Source organism: Myotis nattereri (genome assembly GCF_964212035.1).
Source record: "Myotis nattereri genome assembly, chromosome: 6".
Lineage (NCBI taxonomy): Eukaryota > Metazoa > Chordata > Mammalia > Chiroptera > Vespertilionidae > Myotis > Myotis nattereri.
In genome coordinates this window covers 36,629,954-36,649,057 of record NC_138081.1, presented here as the reverse complement: position 1 = coordinate 36,649,057, position 19,104 = coordinate 36,629,954, and the positions used below count along the sequence as shown (strand labels likewise).

Genomic DNA, 19,104 nt, shown 5'->3' with positions numbered 1-19,104 from the left:
AGAAAGCAAGAAAATATAACCATCATAGATGTGCTTGGCAATATAGGCAAAATAGTTAATAAAGTTAACTTTAAAAGAATAAGAAGTTAGCCAAGTAAAAAGGAAGTGGTATTCTTGACAGAAGAATTTACACGAGAGGAACAAGAAATTGTGCATGTCTTAGCCTGGTTGAACTGCCATAACAAAATACCACAGGGTAGGTGGCCTAAACAACAGCAATTTATTTCCTCATAGTTCTAGAGCAGGGGTGGGCAAACTTTTTGACTCGAGGGCCACAATGGGTTCTTAAACTGGACCGGAGGGCCGGAACAAAAGCATGGGTGGAGTGTTTGTGTGAACTAATATAAATTCAAAGTAAACGTCATTACATAAAAGGGTACGGTCTTTTTTTTTTAGTTTTATGCCTGTGGGCCATAGTTTGCCCACGGCTGTTCTAGAGACTAGAAGTCCAAGATTAAGGTGCCCACATGGTTGGTTTCTAGTGAGAACTCTCTACCTGGTTTGCAGAAGGTCTGCCTATTGCTTCTTGCTCACATGGCCTTCCCTAGGTGTATGCATATATGCAGAGAGAGACTCTGGTGTCTCTTACTCGTCTTATAAGGGTACCAACTCTACTGGATTAGGGCCTCCATCATTATGACCTCATTTAACCTGTATGACCTCCTAAAGACCCTGTCAAACAAACATTTAATCCATAGCAGTATGTTTTATTAACAAAGGAAGTCTGTTTGTGGCTGAGATGTAGAGAAGACAGACGAGCCTGAAGTAATAAGCATTTTACATTGTATCCAGAGAAAGTAGGAAATAACATTTTCTGTATTTTAAGATCACTCTTGTGTGGACAAGAGTACAAGTAGAAGAAACCAATTAGGAAGCTATTGTAATAACCCAGATAAAAGGTGATGAGTATAATAGGAAATATAAAGATATAGATATACTTGAGATATTTTGTAAATACAACAGGTGGGGCTTGACATCTGTTAGACCTGAAGAATCAGGAAGATATCAAAGATGATTATTTCCAGATATTTTGTATGGGCACCTGGGTAGATGTGCCATTTACTGAATTGGGATGGCTGAAGGAGGAAAACTCTTGGGAAAAGGTAGAAAGTTCAGACATGTTAAATTTTATATATTTGTGAAAACATATAGAAAATAGTGGTTGTACTAGTGGAACTCAGAAAAGAAGTCTGGTTGGAAATGAAAATTAGGGAATAGTAATCCACAAATAGAGTATTTAAAGACAAGGATTGCCTGGGGAGAGAGGGTGGAATGACAAGCGATCCTAGGACTGGATCTTGACAAACATTTACAGGCCAGAAAGTGGGGAAATAACCAGAAAATAAAACTAAAAAGGAACCACCAGAGAGATAGAGGAAAATCAAGGATATGGTGTCAAAGAAACCAGGACTATCCAGTCTTCAAGAATGAGATCTGGATGACAGATAAAGATTTAGGAGTCATCAATGTATGAGTAGTAGATGAAGCCATGGGATTGGATAAAATTACTCAGCAAACTGATGAGAACCTTGGGAATCCATTAAGTGAAACAAGAGCCTGATGCAAAGATAATTGATAAGAAGCAACAAGAGAAGAAGGAAAATAAGTAGAGGTTGGGATCCCCAGAGGGAGGACTTGATCAGCAGTGTCAGGTGCAGCACTAGGTTGAAAAATCTTAACTGTTAGTCTTTCGTTATTCTTTGATTTCTCTGTGATATAGGAGTCACTAAGAAAGGTGATAGGCAGAATAAAAGACTTGAGAATGATAAACGTTCGAAATAGCTACTGAGAAAAATAGTCACTAAGAACTCAAAGGGATTTTTGGCATTGGCGAGGATCTGCTGAAATTGGAGATTAATTTTGTACTCTCGTTGTTGTACTAAATTGTTATTTCTTTCTACTGCATTCAGCAGCCCATGTGTAGGATTGAAAATGTGCTGTTGTATTGATCTAGGCTTGAGATGTTAATGAGCTTTGGGTTGATGAACAGTCAAAAAGGGATATGGGAATTGAGAGTTGGGCACAGAAGAGATTTAGGCTGTGTTATCTCTTAGTTACTTTTAGTTAAAGTAAGAGAAATCCCAATTCAAGCTGACTAAACAGCATACTCTATTGATTCACTTTAGTGTAAAATCCAAAGACTTCAGGCAAGAGGTGATCTCCAGCTGTCTACTAATATTCTTTTCCACTCCCTACCCTGCCTTTCATGATAGGTTTATCCTAAGGCTGGATCTGCATGTAAATTCACACAAATGAAATGATTGCCAATAACAACTAGAATTACATTCACATCAAGCAAGTAAGAAAAAGGATTTGTTCCTTTCCCACCCATGGAAATAAGGGGTTGGGAGAGGACTTCATTTTGATTGAACCAACCAGCATCACATATGCACCCGTAAACCAATCCCTTTGGTCAAGGGAATACCATTTTACTTTAGGACAATCAACACCCACCCCTAAAGTTAGAGGTGAAGGAGTCAAAGCCCCTCAAACCTCATGGGAATGGATGCTGAGGAAGCCATTAGTAACATATATAAAGGACTCACTCTGAAGATGAAGCAACTCAGGCACAGAGGAGTCATTGACTTTTAAAGTCACAGCTAGTAAATGGTGGACTTTGAATCAGATCTTCCACCTCCATAATCCAAGCATCTTTCTGGTACGTTAAGTAGCCTTTCAGTTACTTATTTGGATGATCCTAAAAATTGGTCATTGTAGGGGAACTAAAAGTTATTTTGAGAACTCAGAATAAAGAACTCATTGCAGGGAACAGACACATACTCTGGTTGCCTCAGTTAATGTGAGTTTGTTAAAGATGAAAGTGGGTGCTGGAAAAACAAATGTGCATGGTACCTACCTTCTAATAGTGAGGATTAAATAGAGCACACAGACATTCACACATAACACTTAGCTCGTAATGTAATAAGTGTGTTTGCACATGATTTAATAAACAACTATTATTTTATGTCAAACTTTGAGTCCAGTGCTGTGACCAGGGTCACAAATCAATCCCCATAAAATATTAAAAGGATGATTAATGAGCTCTTAGAAAAGAAAATATTGATCACTAAGGAGCCACCATTGGATTGCTAAGAGCCAAAATAACAAAATAGTCTAATATCTCAGTGTCATATTAGTTTCATATATAGAAGATACAGTATTTGGTATAGCAGGATTTCAACAAGATCTCCCAATGTATCCTTTGGGGCAGGATGGGAAGAAATGCACAAGACATACAGTTATGTAGATTTGCAATTATGAAATTTTAGTATCATAGCTAGCTGATTAATATATCCAGTCATTTAACAAACACTGTGCCAGGCACTGTATCAAATATTGAAGACACAAATATGAAAGTAATGGTCCCTGCTTGCATCTATAAGCATATGTAGGCTTGGAGGGCAATAAGGTCATGTCCTGAAGCATATACTGATACTACTTGTAGGTAGGGCTCTGAAACTGGGCTCCAAGCATTAGCTGAGTGGTTGAACTCTACAATTTTTTTTCAATATATATTTTTATTGATTTCAAAGAGGAAGGGAGAGAGAGATAGAAACATCAATGATGAGAGAGAATCATTGATTGGCTGCCTCCTGCATGTCCCACACTGGGATGGAGCCTGCAACTGGGCATATGCCCCGGCCCGGAAATCTATCCATGACCTCCTGGGTCATAGTCAATGCTCAACCACTGAGCCACACTGGCTGGGCCAACTCTACATCTTAAAGACCCTGGTCCAGCCCTAACATTTTGTGAGTCTTACAGGTTCAAAAAAGACATTTATCTATATATCTGCAACACTAAACCATTTAGTGGCATGAATGCTGCCAGCAAATAGTCCTAAAAGTTAGGAGAATGGTAAGTGCCTGTAGACCTCAGGTAATGAAGAAAGTTGTACGTTCTCTAAGCTGATGGAGGCCCAGATTTATGGCTGTGATCAACATATGTATATATGTATGTATATGTGAACAACATATGTAACTTTTAAAATTATGCAGCTGTACAACTGTAAATTAATCTAATCAAAGGCAAAATTATTTCTCTCCTTTGCATTTTGATTCAACTCTTCAGATGAGCTTTTGGTTTCTGTTTTCCTACTAGAATTTCTTTCTTCAAAGCATACTAGCTGTTTCTAGTTCCCTGTGTCTTGGTTAACTGAGGCATTCCGTGTCTTATAACCATGTTGTTGCATAGTTGGTAATCACTGAGTCCCCACACAGTGGATAGCACTGCAGGTTAGAGCAACACTTGAGTACCACTGACCAATAAGCATTCAGCACTGAGGCTTGTGGTGAAAAATTTAGCATGGGAAAATTGGTCTTATAGATTGAACTCAGTAATGGCTATATTTTTAATAAGGCAACATTAGAAATTATAACATTAAAATATTAAGTACTGATTTAGAATCAGACAAATTGGGTAACATATTAGTCTTCATATATAGAATGAAGATAATCCTCATGGAGTTGAGTTTACTATTCAAATGAGATTATATCTATATGTGTGTGTGTGTGTGTGTGTGTGTGTGTGTGTATCCTATCTAATAAAAGAGAAACATGGTAATTAGCCGTACATCTGCTACCCTTCCCATTGGCTAATCAGGGCGATATGCAAATTAACTGCCAGCCAAGATGGCGGCAGGCAGCTTGAAGCGAACATGAGGCTTGCTTGCTTCAGTGACAGAGGACTCCAACGTTCCCCGCCTGCTGCTGCCGGCCTCTGAGCTTGCAGTTTGAAACATTGTTACAAATATAGAAGCTAAACAAAACCCCAGAAACCTGCTTTCAGCCAGCTGGGATCTCAGAGCTGGAGTTGATACAGTGTTTCGATTATAGAACCCAAACAAACCAGATACCTGCTTTCAGGAGCAGACGCCTGAGAGCTGGAGCCAGAGCTAAAGCTGGCCCAGAATAAAAAAAGAAAAAAAGGAACAGTTGGGAGCTTCAGTCACCCGCCAGCCTGAAAACAGCCCTCAGCCCCTCACCCAGACTGGCCAGGCACCCCAGTGGGGACCCCCACCCTGAAGGGTGTGTGACCAGCTGCAAACAGCCATCATCCCCTCATCCAGGCTGGCCAGGCACCCCAGTGGGGACCCCCCACCCTGATCCAGGACACCCTTCAGGGCAAACCAGCCGGCCTCCACCCATGCACCAGGCCTCTATCCTATATAGTAAAAGGGTAATATGCCTCCCAGCACTGGGATCAGCGGAGCCGAGAGGCCTCCCGGCACCAGGATCAGCGTGACGGTGCAGCGCCCAAACCCCCTGATCGCCCTGTGGCTCTGTGTGTGACAGGGTGCGGCGCCCCAAACCCCCCCCCCACGGGCCCTGCTCTGTGTGTGATGGGGTAGAGCCATAACTTCCCCATTGGCCCTGCCCTGAATGTGACAGTGGCGGCGCCCCAACCCCCTGATTGGCCCTGCTCTGTGGGTGATAGAGGGCAGCGCCCCAACCCCCTGATCGGCCCTACTCTGTGAGTGACAGGGGGGAGCTCCTCAACCCCCTGATCGGCCCTGCTGTGTGTGTGACAGATGGGAGCTCCCCAACCCCCTGATGGGCCCTGCTCTGTGCGTGATAGGGGGGAGCTCCCCAACCCCCTGATTGACCCTGCTCTGTGCGTGACATTGTACAGAGCCCCAACCCACTGATGGGCCCTGCTCTGTGCGTGACAGGGTACAGAGCCCCAACCCCCCTGATGGGCCCTGCTCTGTGTGTGACCGGGGGTGGCACCCCAACCCCCTGATTGGCCCTGCTCTGTGCGTGACAGGGAGTGGCGCTGCAACCTCCCCATCGACCCTGCCTTGAGTGTGACAGGGGGCGGTGCCCCAACCCCCCAGTCGGCCCTACCCTGAGCGTGACTGAGGGTGGCATCCCAACCTCCCAATCCACCCTGCTCTGTGCATGACAGGGGGCGGTGCCCCAACTCCCCAATCAGCCCTTCTCTGAGCCCGACCAGGGGCTGCACCTAGGGATTGGGCCTGCCCTCTGCCACCCGGGAGCAGGCCTAAGCCAGCAGGTTGTTATCTCCCGAGGGATCCCAGACTGCAAGGAGGCACAGGCTGGGCTGAGGGACCCCCCTCCCCCCCAAGTGCACAAATTTTTGTGCACTGGGCCTCTAGTGTGTGTGTGTGTGTGTGTGTGTGTGTGTGTGTGTGTACACACAAATACATATACACATATAGATACAAATTTAGAACCATGCCTGACATAAGGTTTTTCAATAAACAGTGTTCCTATTGACATATAAATATGCACATGGTATTTTCTAAGCCTTTTCTTCTATAGACTGAAATAGGGATTTTCTATGGATGGTTTTGTTGCCCGGATTCAAGGGAATTGGGTAGGTTTTTAACTATTAATGCTACAGAATTCTAGTACTCCAATAGCAAAAAATCCAGACTGAGTCCATGCACCATGTTTTTTCCAATCACTCATCAACCTTTCATGGCCCTTCCTGGCCTAGTGTAATATAAATACTTGAATGAGCTTCTTGGTGCTGACATTTAGAATTTCACAACATTCATCTGCACTTAATATCTGTCACTGAAAAGATCTGGCAGCACTGCTGTCAGTTCCTCCTACTGCCAAGGTGTTAATGGTTTTTTAAAAAAAGACAGGTTCTGCCAAGCTTAGTTAATTTAAGATACACTCCCTAAAGGGCCTAAGCCAAAAAAGTCTGTGCCACATGGTTTTGTTATTGTATTCTGTATGTATGAGTTTTGAACATAAAAATTTATGATGTTCATAGATAACTGAATTAGGTTCAGGATTTTTTTTTTATTATTCAGGCACTGTATTAGTCAGCCCAGGCAACCATACAAAATGGACTAGGTACCTGAAAAACAAGAATTTATTTTTTCATACTTCTAGAAGCTAGAAGTCTGAGATCGTAGTGCCAGCATGACCAGGTTCTGGTGAGGACTCTTCCTTCTCCCTGTGTCTTCACATGGTCTTTCCTCGATACTTCCTCAACAAAGATCAAGAGAGCATCTCTCTCTTTTCCTATTCTTATAAGACCCAGGGCACATCTTCCTCTTCATTTGGGGACGTGTGGGAGACAACTAATCAATGTGTCTCTCTTACATCAGTGTTCTCTCTCCCTCTCTCTCTTTCTCCTCTCTCTTTTCCATTCTCTCTAAAAATCAATGGGCCCTAGTTGGTTTGGCTCAGTGGATAGAGCATTGGCCTGTGGACTAAAGGATCCCGGGTTCAATTCCAGTAAGGGGCACATGCCCAGGTTGCTAGCTTTATCCCCAGCAGGGGATGTGCAGGAGGCAGCCAATCAATGATTCTCTCTCATCATTGATTTTACTATCTCTTCCTCTCTAAAATCAATTTAAAATATATTTTTAAAAAATCAGTGGGAAAAATATCTTCAGGTGAGGATTAACCAAAAAACTTTAAATAAAAGGAGGAGAGGAATTTTAGGTCAGTAGCCTACAGCCGAGGAATTGAGAATCCTAAGCCCTAATAGAAATAGTATTATACCACTTTAAGGTTCTGTAGACTAGCCCTGGCTGGGAAGCTCAGTTAGTTAGAACATTCTCCCAACGCCAAGGTTGTGGGTTTTATCTCTGGTCAGGGCACATACAAGAATCACCCAATGAATGCATCAATAAGTGGAACAATAAGTCAATATGTCTTTCTCTCTCTCTTTCTCTCTTTTTCTCTCAAATCAATCAATAAAATATATTTTTAAAGATTATACATACTAATAATCATCAAACTTCCTTAATTTGACTTGAATTTTATTTTATAATAACCTTGAATATCATAAAAATTAAAAGGTCTAATTGGACTTTTCTTATATGTAGGTGATTTTTATGACAAATAAATGCCATTTACTTGATTAATTTTTCTTTTAAATAAAATACTTTGATTAAATTCAGAGAGGAAGGGAGAGGGAAAGAGAAATAGAAGCATCAATAATGAGAATCATCCATCAGCTGCTTTCTGTACACACCCCCTCCTCCCACTGGGGATGGAGCCCACAACCCTGGCATGTGCCCTAACCGGGAATCAAACTGTGACCTCCTGGTTCATAGGTCGATGCTCAACCACTGAGCCACACCAGCTGGGCTCGTTAACTCATTTTTAACTACACCACCACCTTTAAGTTTTCTTGCTAAAAATATCAGACCCAAATCTAATAAACCCTCTAGGATCTAGTCTAGATACTACCAGTGTGCAGGGGACATAATATTATGTTAAGTGATACCTTAGGGAAGCAATCTACAAATCCAGAAAGTAGGACTATCTACAGGATAAAATCCTAGTTCCTTCAGTTAGAGAGAGAACAATGAAAAAGGAATGAACTACTGATCCACACAACTTGGAATGATGCTCAGCAACCCTAGTATGTAACTTAAAAGGTGGGATACAATATGATTCCATTTATAAGAAATTTCTGCTTAGGAATTGTCACCCTTTGGAGTTGATGCCCAAGTCAGGTGCCAGTCTCTGTGGGACTAAGTCCAGCAGTCAGTGCAGCCAGAGCCCCGTGGATCCATGCAAGGGGCCTCGAACAACTGTGGGTCATGTGCACCGTCTCTGTGTATTGGATGAGCACATATGTTGTACTGGCCACTGGAAATAATAAAGGGGAGTAAACCATGAGTTTGCAGTGATACTAGCGTCAGAATTAGCAAACATGAATTAGAGAACAGAGCCTCTTAAAACACATAGTACCAGCTTTAAAAGCATTAAAGATTCTGAAAAGACAGAGCTCAGTATGAGCTGAACTGGACAGAAAAAGCTTCTTGGAACAGGTGCCAAGCAAGTGGTTTGGATGGACAGGAGTGTGGACTTCAGATAGTGAAAATAGGTAAGTACCAGGAATGAGCATGGCAGAGTGAGCAGCTGGAATGAGAGCTGTCTGGGTCTAAAGTTGAATACTGTGTGGTGCTAGGAAACAAGGCTAGGTAGATGAGCCAGGGCCAGGCCACTGCAAATCAGGCAGAAGATGACAGTGAGCATTAAACCATCTTTGTAGGTTTTTGAGTAGGAGAGAGGTGACCCAACAAATTTAAACTTATACAGTCTGAAAGGCAGTTCAACCATATGTAAAATGTCCTTTAAAATGATTTTACCAGTGGGTTCTGTTTCTTGATCAGGTGCTAGTGACATGATTGTGCTCACTGCGTGAAGGCCTGGGGAAGGGGCGGGAAGGGGGGTCAACGGGGTAAAAAAGGGGACATCTGTAATACTTTCAACAATAAAGATAAATTTAAAAGATTAATAAATATAAAACCATTTGCATTTATTATTTTTTAAATTTTCAAGCTCCATATGGTTTTTACACATTTCCATATGTATATTGTACTTAAAATTTTTCTTTTCATATACTTGGTGGGATGTGGGGAAGCTCAGGTGGGACCACCAGATATTTTACATATACACATCTGTGAACCCATCAATGACAAGGGAAGTAATTTATCACTAACTTGCCCAAGGTCACATAGATGGTTAATGGTGGAACTAGGTAGGAATTTTTAGGTCTCCTGATTATCATCCCTATGACTTCTTTATAGAAAATGATAAGCATTTCATTCTTTTTAGGATGGTAACCAAAATATTGGCTATGGTAGCCTTGTTTAGTCTATATACATTCTTTATGTACTGGAAAAATCAACAGTTCATTAGCATTTCCCAAACACAGGCAGGAATTCTTTAAGGAATTGCATGTAAACATAGATAAGAATAGCACACTCCCCTAAGATTTACCCTTAAAATAAATCATAACTTTTTCTGAGCCTATTAAAAATGCATTCTCTCTCTCTCTCTCTCTCTCTCTCTCTCTCTCTCTCTCTCTCACACACACACACACACACACACACACACACACACACACACACAATAGACTCAACTTGTCTACTTCTGGGACAGTATGAAAGGATTTCAGTATAAGTAGATATATAATAAGTAGAGCAAATAAGATGTAAAATTGATATTCAGTATGATCTCATTTCTATAATAATATATTAGAAATATACATAGAAAACATAATTAAGATATTTACCAAAATGTTAATGTTGATTATATATGGAAAGATTATAGATCATTTTATTTTTTCTTCATGTTTTTTGTTTGTTTTCAACAATGAAGTAAATTTTGTGATCAGGAAATAACTTTTTTTAACTTAAAAAACGTAAGACATATCAAGCTTCCTATTTAGATATGCTCATGATGAAAATCATCTCTCAGCACTTTCCTATATCACTATAAACAGGATTTATTTCAATGGCCGTGTTTAAATAATGTTAGAATGCTATTTAACTATTTAAATGCAAGTTTTCACTAGCTAAACATTTCAGTAATGTCCTGTTCCAGTAAGGCATTTAATTTAAAGTTTCATAAGAACACAGCCTGGAAGTGGTATAGCTATCTATTGAAAAAAGTTACTTAAGTGTGTGATACAATGTAACCCTCTATGAAAATGTTCCTGCAGGTATGCTGGCATCCTCCTGGGCATCACAAATACATTCGCCACTATTCCAGGAATGATTGGGCCTGTCATTGCTAAAAGCCTGACCCCTGAGGTAAGGAGATAATTAACATATAAACTGAAGAGATCTAAACAGTTCACTGGAAGCTACACATCTGTGTCAAAGTTGAATGTACTTTAATTAAGAGTAAAATTCTGAATGTTTATTCTTATGCAATTCTTTATAGCAGCAAAAAGTAAATGTCTTAATCGGTAGAAATGTATATTTCCAAAGAACACTCCTTGGATTAGACAGAACAATAGAACTAAGTTAAACAAAGATCTTATAGCTGAAACTACACAAGTACTTAAAAATTGTGGTATTATATCATACAAATGACTGTGCTTTTTATTTGAATGAATAAAAATTGGTAATGTATAATTTTTCAAAAATTGGATGCACGAAGGTAAGGTACAGGAAGTCATGTGAGAATGAATAAGGAACAGTTGAAATAATGGAGACTGTTTAGAGGAGCAGAGACTTGGGAAGACTTCCATATGAAAGACAGCGACTTGCTCTCAGCAGTTTCACAAAGACAGGTGGAGAGAAGTCATGAGGAGGCCACAGGAAAGTTTTTTGTTTAAAGCTGTTGCTATATGGGATGAGCTGCCTTATGAATTAGTGAGCCCTGAAATAGTCAAACATGTTTTCAAAGGCATTTCTTGGGTGCTAATTAATGTGCCAGATACTGAGGATTCAGTGGCAAAAATGACAAGTTTCTGCACTTGAGAAAATCATCATTTAGAGATTATATGAAATCAAATAAAATAAAGCATGACAAATACTGCAGAAAAAAAAATGTGTGCAGAGTGTTCTGGTCACAGAGGAGAGAACAGCCAGTCTGTGGGGATGGAGCACTAGAGGACTGAGCCCGGTGGGTGGGAAGAGGCCTGTACAGAGGTCCTAGGCCAGGGGTGGGCAATCTTTTTGTGAGTGCGTGCCAAAACCAGCAAAATCTCTGACTCAAAATTCTTCTGCGTGCCAACCCTAGTTTTTTGAGAACATGTTACGCCTACTTGATATCTCTTAAGGTGTACGTATGTGAAGAACCTTGAAGAAATAATAAAATTCATTCGAGCGACAAAAACACAGTATATGATGATGAAAAATACATTTATTTTTTAATGTATACCTGTACACTGATAGTCCGACAGAAAACTTTATGACTCCGTTTGATATTATCAGTGGGACTTCTGCTGCTGAATCACTGATGACAGAGATTTTACATCAGGTTTATATTTCGTGACCTTCAGAGATACGCACGAGCTGCTACTATCATCCGTCAGGCTACTCCCATTACGAGACTTAACAAAGTTCATCACTGAGAACAATGATTCACAAGCGTATATGGATGAAAACATGGAGAGTAACGCTGTTGCAAAGTTTTTTAAACAGAAAAAATTTTCTGGAATGGCATTCCAAGTCTTCAGTAGTTCATTTTCAACACTGTTGAAATTGCTCTTCCCCTCTCTCATCAATCCATGTCTATGGTTTTTAAGATAACTTGTTATGTAAAATTATTTATTTATCTAAGATGCACCTTCACTGAATTTATCTGAAAAATAAAAAAGTTGATATTAAGAAAAAAATTGTAAATGGAAGATTATAAGAGAGGGTTTCACGTGCCAGCAAAAGTTACTGGAGTGCCATGTTTGGCATGCATGCCAGGGGTTGCCCACCCCTGTCCTAGGCCTTGAGGCCTGAGAAGCAGGGTGGGCCGAGTTGTCCCGCCTGCAGCTGGCAGCATGGGGCCAGATCAGTAAGCAGAGGCTCTGCCATCTAAAAGAGTTCCTCCAGGGACAGCCAAGATGGCGGCATAGGTAACACCTGAACTTGCTGCCGCGCACAACCACATTAAAACTACAACTAAAAGACAAAATGAATATCATCCAGAACCACAGGAAGGCTGACTGAGTGGAAATTCTACAACTAGAAGGAAAGAGAAAAGCGCATTGAGTCCGGTAGGAGGTGCAGATGTGTGGAAGTGTGGAGGTATGGAGGCGTGCACGGAAGGGGCCGGCAGCTGGGTATACTGTTGTCTTTTTTAATCAGGAGGGAGTTGCAAGCTCCCGACTGCTCTGAACTCCAGTTCCAGGAAAGAATCTGGGGACCCAGACTCACACGGAGAGAAACTGGACTGTCTGGCATTGGGCTAGAACGTGAGGGCAGCTTTCTCGCAGAGGTGCTTGCAGCGGTCATTGTTCCTGCACGGGGCCATGGGACACAGAGACCCTGGGACCTCTCTGAGGCAGAGCAGACTGGCAGCCATTGCTCTTTGCTCTGCTCTGGTGATTCTGAGATCCCACCCCATTCAATTTACAATCCCACCCAAGCTGTGTGCAGAGGCTTTTGCATATGAATGTCTTGGCCTTTCTCTCCCTAAAAACCTGTCAAGCTGCAGCTGGGTCAGAGAACCCCAGAGCTTCCAAAAGAAGTCCTAAGGCTCCTCAGCAGCCTGCACTGCTTCACAACTGCACTTCATCTGGGCACCTCCAAACCCCAAACAAAGAGGAGGAACCTGCAGATCTCTCTGTAGCTCCTGCTGGGTGGCCTCAGGCAGTGGCTGACTTTGCACCTCCTTAGAGATCCAAGAGCCAGTGTACCCAGTGGTCAGGGTGAGACCATTCAGATTACAACTCTTCACATCCATAAGAGACACATTCAAGGGGCAGACTCAGTGAGCACCAAAGCCCCACTGAAGCAAGTCCTGCCCCATAAGGGTGTCTCCAGCACCGCAGTTCTCCCATTGTAGACACAACTGGTCCTCACAGCCAACTGGCTTGGAGGACAATTCCTCCCAATGATACCAACAGCAATCAAGGCTAAACTACAACAAGACTGTGCACAGAGCCCACAAAGGGATGCACCAAGAGTGTCCACCTCAGGTAATTAGGGAAGCTGAGCCACTGGACCCTATAGGACACCTAGCACACAAAGCCATTCTATCAACACAAGGAAGTAGCCAAAATGCGGAGACAAAAAAACAGGTCCAAATGACAGAAATGGAGGAAAGCAAACTACTGGATATAGAGTTGAAAACCACGGTTGTAAGGTTACTCAAGAATCTTTTAGAAACCTCTGAGAAATTTAGTGAAACCCTCAAGTATATGAAAAAGGACCAATCAGAAATTAAGCATACACTGACTGAAATAAAGAATAATATACAGAGATCCAACAGCAGACTAGAGGATCCTAAGAATCAAGTCAAAGATTTGAAATACCCAACCAGAAAAGCAAAAGGAAAAAAGAATCCAAAAATACGAAGATGGTACAAGGAGAGGAGCCTCTGGGACAACTTCAAGCGCACCAACATCAGAATTATAGGGGTGCCAGAAGATGAGAGAGAGCAAGATATTGAAAACCTATTTGAAGAAATAATGACAGAAAACTTCCCCCACCTGGTGAAAGAAATACACTTACAAGTCCAGAAAGCCCAGAGAACCCCAAACAAAAGGAATCCAAAGAGGACCACACCAAGACACATCATAATTAAAATGCCAAGAGCAAAAGACAAAGAATCTTAAAAGCAGCAAGAGAAAAACAGTTAATTACCTACAAGGGAATACCCATACGACTGTCAGCTGATTTCTCAACAGAAACTTTGCAGGCCAGAAGGGAGTGGCAAGAAATATCAAAGTGATGAATAGCAAGAACCTACAACCAAGATTACTGTACCCAGGAAAGCTATAATTCAGAATTGAAGGTCAGATAAACAGCTTCAAAGATAAGAAAAAGCTAAAGGAGTTCATCACCACCAAACCAGTATTATATGAAATGCTGAAAGGTATCCTTTAAGAAGAGGAAGAAGAAGAAAAAGGTAAAGATAAAAATTATGAACAACAACCCTGACCGGTTTGGCTCAGTGGATAGAGCGTCGGCCTGCGGACCGTAGGGTCCCAGGTTCGATTCCAGTCAAGGGCATGTACCTTGGTTGCGGGCACATCCCCAGTAGGGAGTGTGCAGGAAGCAGCTGAATCGATGTTTCTCTCTCATCAATGTTTCTAACTCTCTATCCCTCTCCATCTCCCTTCCTCTCGTAAAAAAATCAATAAAATATATTTTTTTAAAAAATTATGAACAAATTGACAACAAATACATATCTATCAACAAGTGAATCTAAAAATCAAGTGAATAAAAAATCTGACAAACAGAATAAACTGGTGAATAGAATAGAATAAGGGCATAGAAAGGGAATGAACTGAAAATTCTCGGGGGCAAGGGGGTGTGGTGGGTACGGGAAGAGACTGGACAAAAATCATACACCTATGGACGAGGACAGTGGGGCGGGGGGTAAGGGCAGGGCGGGGTGGGAACTGGGTGGAGAGGAGCTATGGTGGTGGGGGGGAGGAACAACTGTAATAATCTGAACAATAAAGATTTATTTTTAAAAATTTAAATAAATAAATAAAAGGGTTCCTCCATTGTGTGTGAAATCAAAATAAATGATCTCAAAGGCCCTTTCTAACTCCAGTTTCCTATTTTTAAAAAAATCTAATGAACTGCTGAAATATATTCTTCGAGAAGCTGACTTAAACTTCTAAGAGACTTAGTTTTCTCTGTTTTGTCTCTGTAATCGAATTAACACTTTTAGAATATGCAAACTTTTTCATTACCAAATAGACTATTTCAGACATCTATGTGTTCACCATAGGCAATGCTCCTATACTCTGTTCCCACCAATTCCTTACTTAAATGAATCAGTGCCCCTTGTTACTGTGTTCTCACATAACGGAAAGATATGTTGGGAAAGTGTTGTTTTTTTTCCTAAAATTCTGTGTCTCCATGTGGACATGTCAGAAATGTTCAACATAGATCATTGTGACAACACACTACCACATGTTACTTTCACTTATTGATACTCCCAGCGCTTATGCTAGGGAAATATGGACTCCTGAATTAAAGTCTTGAATGTTTGTAAAATGGGAACTGAACTGGATTTTGGATAAGTTACTAAAGCATTAGTTTAGTGATATCTTTTAAAAGTAAAACCACATTTGCTTTAAAATTAAAATTGCTTACAATGAAATTTATTGTACTGCCTCAAAAACTTTGTGGAATGAATCAGAGTATATATAAATAATTAAAAGTCAAAGTGTGTCTGAGATTCAGGTTTGGGGGTGGGTTTTTTTTATATGTTTTTTATTGACCTTTTGAGAGAGATAGAGAAATAGAAACATTGATAGAGACTGATGGATTTTTGTCACATGTACTATTTGTTGAATCAGCTGCCTCACTCCCTACTGGGGATCGAGCCTGCAACCCAAACATGTGCCCTGACCGGGAATCAAACCAGCAACCTCTTGGTTCCTGGGTCAACACTCAACCGCTGAGCCACACCAGCTTGGCTAAGATTCATTTTTGTTACAAACAAAACAGCATTCTCTAAAAACTGGTGAAATTTTTGTTAAAAAGCCAACTAGGAGCTATGTGAGATTTCTGGTACAATTGATTGATTTTAAGTTACTCACTGTCTCCAAATAACACTAAGGTGTTATTGTACCCCATTAATGACACAGAGAAGCTTGGTCTTTAGGAATCCTAAGAAGCTGTCTTAAACATTTCTTCCTGGCATATGATGTAATTATTGACTGACTCCTCTAGGGTGGCAACACACTGTTGGCAAATCTAAATAGTTACTAAAATTCAAGATGGATTTCTAAGATTTTTTTCACCAAAATACATTCATCTCAGATAAGTATAACTTAACCCCACAGTGCTCCTTTCTTCAGATTTTTCCTTTTTTCTTGAGTAAATGACCTCATGCTAGCTTTCTACTGCCTTTTCTTTTTCTTTCTCATTGCCAGTTCTACTGGGTTGTGTGTGTGTGTCTCTGTGTGTCTGTGTCTGTGTGTGCGCGCAGTGTGTGTTTAGCGTTATAAAGTGAACAAGAAATTTTCATGTGCATTTTTCCTTTCTTTCTCTACAGAACACTATTAGGGAATGGCAAACTGTTTTCTGGATCGCTGCTGCTATTAATGTATTTGGTGCCATTTTCTTCACACTCTTCGGTAAAGGTGAAGTGCAAAACTGGGCCCTCGGTGATCACCATGGACACAGAAACTGAAGGAACCAATAAATAATTCTGTCTCTACTCATGTATTTTTGCTTATCAGTAACCTAAAAGTGCCTTTGATATTTTAATATGTAAGCATTCTATATACAAGAAAAAAATTGTATGTGTATTAAATTTTTAAGGCTTGTAATCATGAAATGTCATTAGTGACCAGATTAGTAAAATTAGCTATTTTTAATTATTAATAACATATATGCTGGAATTCATACTTAAGGGTCACATACCTGGATGAAAGTCAGCAATATGAAGTAGGGGAGTTCTATTGAATGAGCTGAAGTGGACTCTTCTATGCCTTTGCTTAATTAAACTAGATTAATAAGTCTCAGGTCTTGGTAAACACCTATTTTCACCCACTTTCTTCATAATTATTTGTCATCAGCAATCCCTGACACTTAAGTTTCAAACTTTAGCATCTCCATGGCGCTGCCAGCCATTCTCTAATTCGGATCGGCAGCTGGGCTGAGGGAAGCATGCCCAGGCAGCTGCCACGCAGTCCCTTCCTGGCTTCAGGGACAGTGCCCAGCATTTCTCAGAGGCGGCAGCCAAGCCCAGGCACAGGGCCAAGTCTCTGGATGGTGTTCTTCCCCTGGGGGCTGTTAAGGTGCAGATACAACCCCGAGGAGGCAGGAGCATTGAGATCACAGCCATGGCTCTGAAGAATCCTCAAACTTTCCCCTCCCAGAAATATCGATTGGCATGTAACCTGCGAGAGTAAAGTATGATGCCCAATTAACCACTAACACCATCATCCTTGATTAAAACTACCTTTGAGTAGATCAGACTATAAATTCCAAGTCCTGTGTTCTATGAGCTACGCCAGCTATTTGTCCAAATGTAAGACCCTGGTTGCAGTTTAAGGTTTAAGTGACTTTTAAAGGCCACGTCTCCTGAGACCAGTTATAATGTAAAGGTGAAAATCATCTTCCTGCCGATTCTTGAAATCTTATTTCCATTTTTTCCTAGACCGTCTTCCAATGGGTTTTGAACATACTTTGAGGGCTTTTATGTGATTAGAACTTGGTTTATGTTATATGTTTATTCAACACTACCTGTAACATTTTAATAAAACTGCTTAATGTAATATGATGTGAATAATTTATGTAAATTTATTTTTAAATCTGTAAATAGCTTTGGGTTGCAGTGGTGATATTTCTTTTATAAATCATCAAAATAAACCTTTTTTGATTGATTTTTGGATCTGACAGTTCTATGATATTTTCTAGTGTCCACAGTGGCTATTTTACATCTTTTCTGCCATCCTCCTAAAGCCCCCAGTGTACCTCTACATGCATCTCTGCCACACCAGGTAGAGGAGAAGTAGGCCAGCTATTTAAAATGGAAATCAAGCCCTAGCTGGTTTGGCTCAGTGGGTAGAGCGTCGGCCTATGTACTGAAGGGTCCCAGGTTCCATTCCGGTCAAGGGCACATGCCTAGGCTGTGAGTTCAATCCCCAGTAAGGGGCATGCAGGAGGCAGCCAATCAATAATTATCATCATTGATGTTTCTAGCTCTCCCTCTCCCTCTCTGAAATCAATAAAAATATATTAAAAATAAATAAAATAAAAGAGATATTGCTATTGCCATTGACCTGCCCTTTCTAGCCCACCACTGATTCTGTCCTGTCTTACCTTCTCTAAGACCTTGCTTCAGTAATCCCTTTTTAATTCTTTAATCTCTCTTCTTCTTTTCCTTCTGTCTCAAAGACAATCTTCTCTGGCCTTTAAAAAACAAAAATACAAACTCTCCTAGGGACATATACATGCAGAATATCTTGAGAATCGTTCTCAAGAAACCAGAATCCATGGCTACCTCTGGAGAGAGAAAATAGGCAATTAGCAGTAGGAAGGAGAATTAATTTTCACCTGACCAAAAGTGGCAGTGGAATAACCTATTCAAATAAATACATCATTTTTTTAAAATCTGTTGCTCAGACTACTACATAATCACTATCAGGTTTTCAACTACCTGCTGGACATCCCCAACTGGCGATCTTCTCTGTACCTAAGACTTGTTTAAATCCAACCTCACTCCCTCATCGCCATCCCCAATGAACGTGGCTGTTCCTGCCACTTATTTCTGTTAAAAGTTTCATTTCCGCAGTCACTTAGACTTGGACCCGAGGTTATTTTTTATTCTTCCTCCTTTCTAGTCTCCCACCCCCAGCCCTGTGTCTAATTAACCACCTGCCTTTTCCATTCCAGTTTTTCAAGTCTCTTTTAATACCCCTGCCATCTCCTAAATAAGATTCTTGTAGCTTTTGTTTCCACCTGGAATGGAAAAGTTAAGTGGCCTCACAGCCGTTTTAGTCAGATCCTTCTCTGTCCAGCTTCCCACCAGTGCTGGTTAATGCCCCCAATACAGTGGGGCCTTGACTTACGAGTGTCACGACTAACGAGTTTTTCGAGATACGAGCAGTCTCTCGGCTGGTTTTTTGCTTTGAGTTGCGAGCTACAGTTCGGGTTACGAGCCAGCTTCAGAGACCCCACTGCTAGTTGGCTAGTCTATTTGCATATTAGCTTTTTATTATATAGGACTAGAGGCCCGATGC

At 41.0% G+C, this 19,104-nt stretch overlaps 1 protein-coding gene across 2 annotated transcripts in view; it reads left to right on the top strand.

The window, feature by feature from the left end:
* SLC17A5 (solute carrier family 17 member 5) overlaps positions 1-17,745 on the top strand; it is an 83,746-nt gene extending 66,001 nt beyond the window's left edge. The window contains exons 10-11 of one of the 2 annotated variants that reach the window (XM_081094512.1): positions 10,447-10,537; positions 16,410-17,745. In XM_081094512.1, coding sequence (XP_080950638.1) covers positions 10,447-10,537; positions 16,410-16,547 — 229 coding nt within the window. In that variant the 3' untranslated portion in view covers positions 16,548-17,745. The remainder of the gene's footprint in view (positions 1-10,446; positions 10,538-16,409) is intronic. The other variant, XM_081094513.1, reaches the window with a different exon arrangement.
* Positions 17,746-19,104: the final 1,359 nt, after the last annotated feature.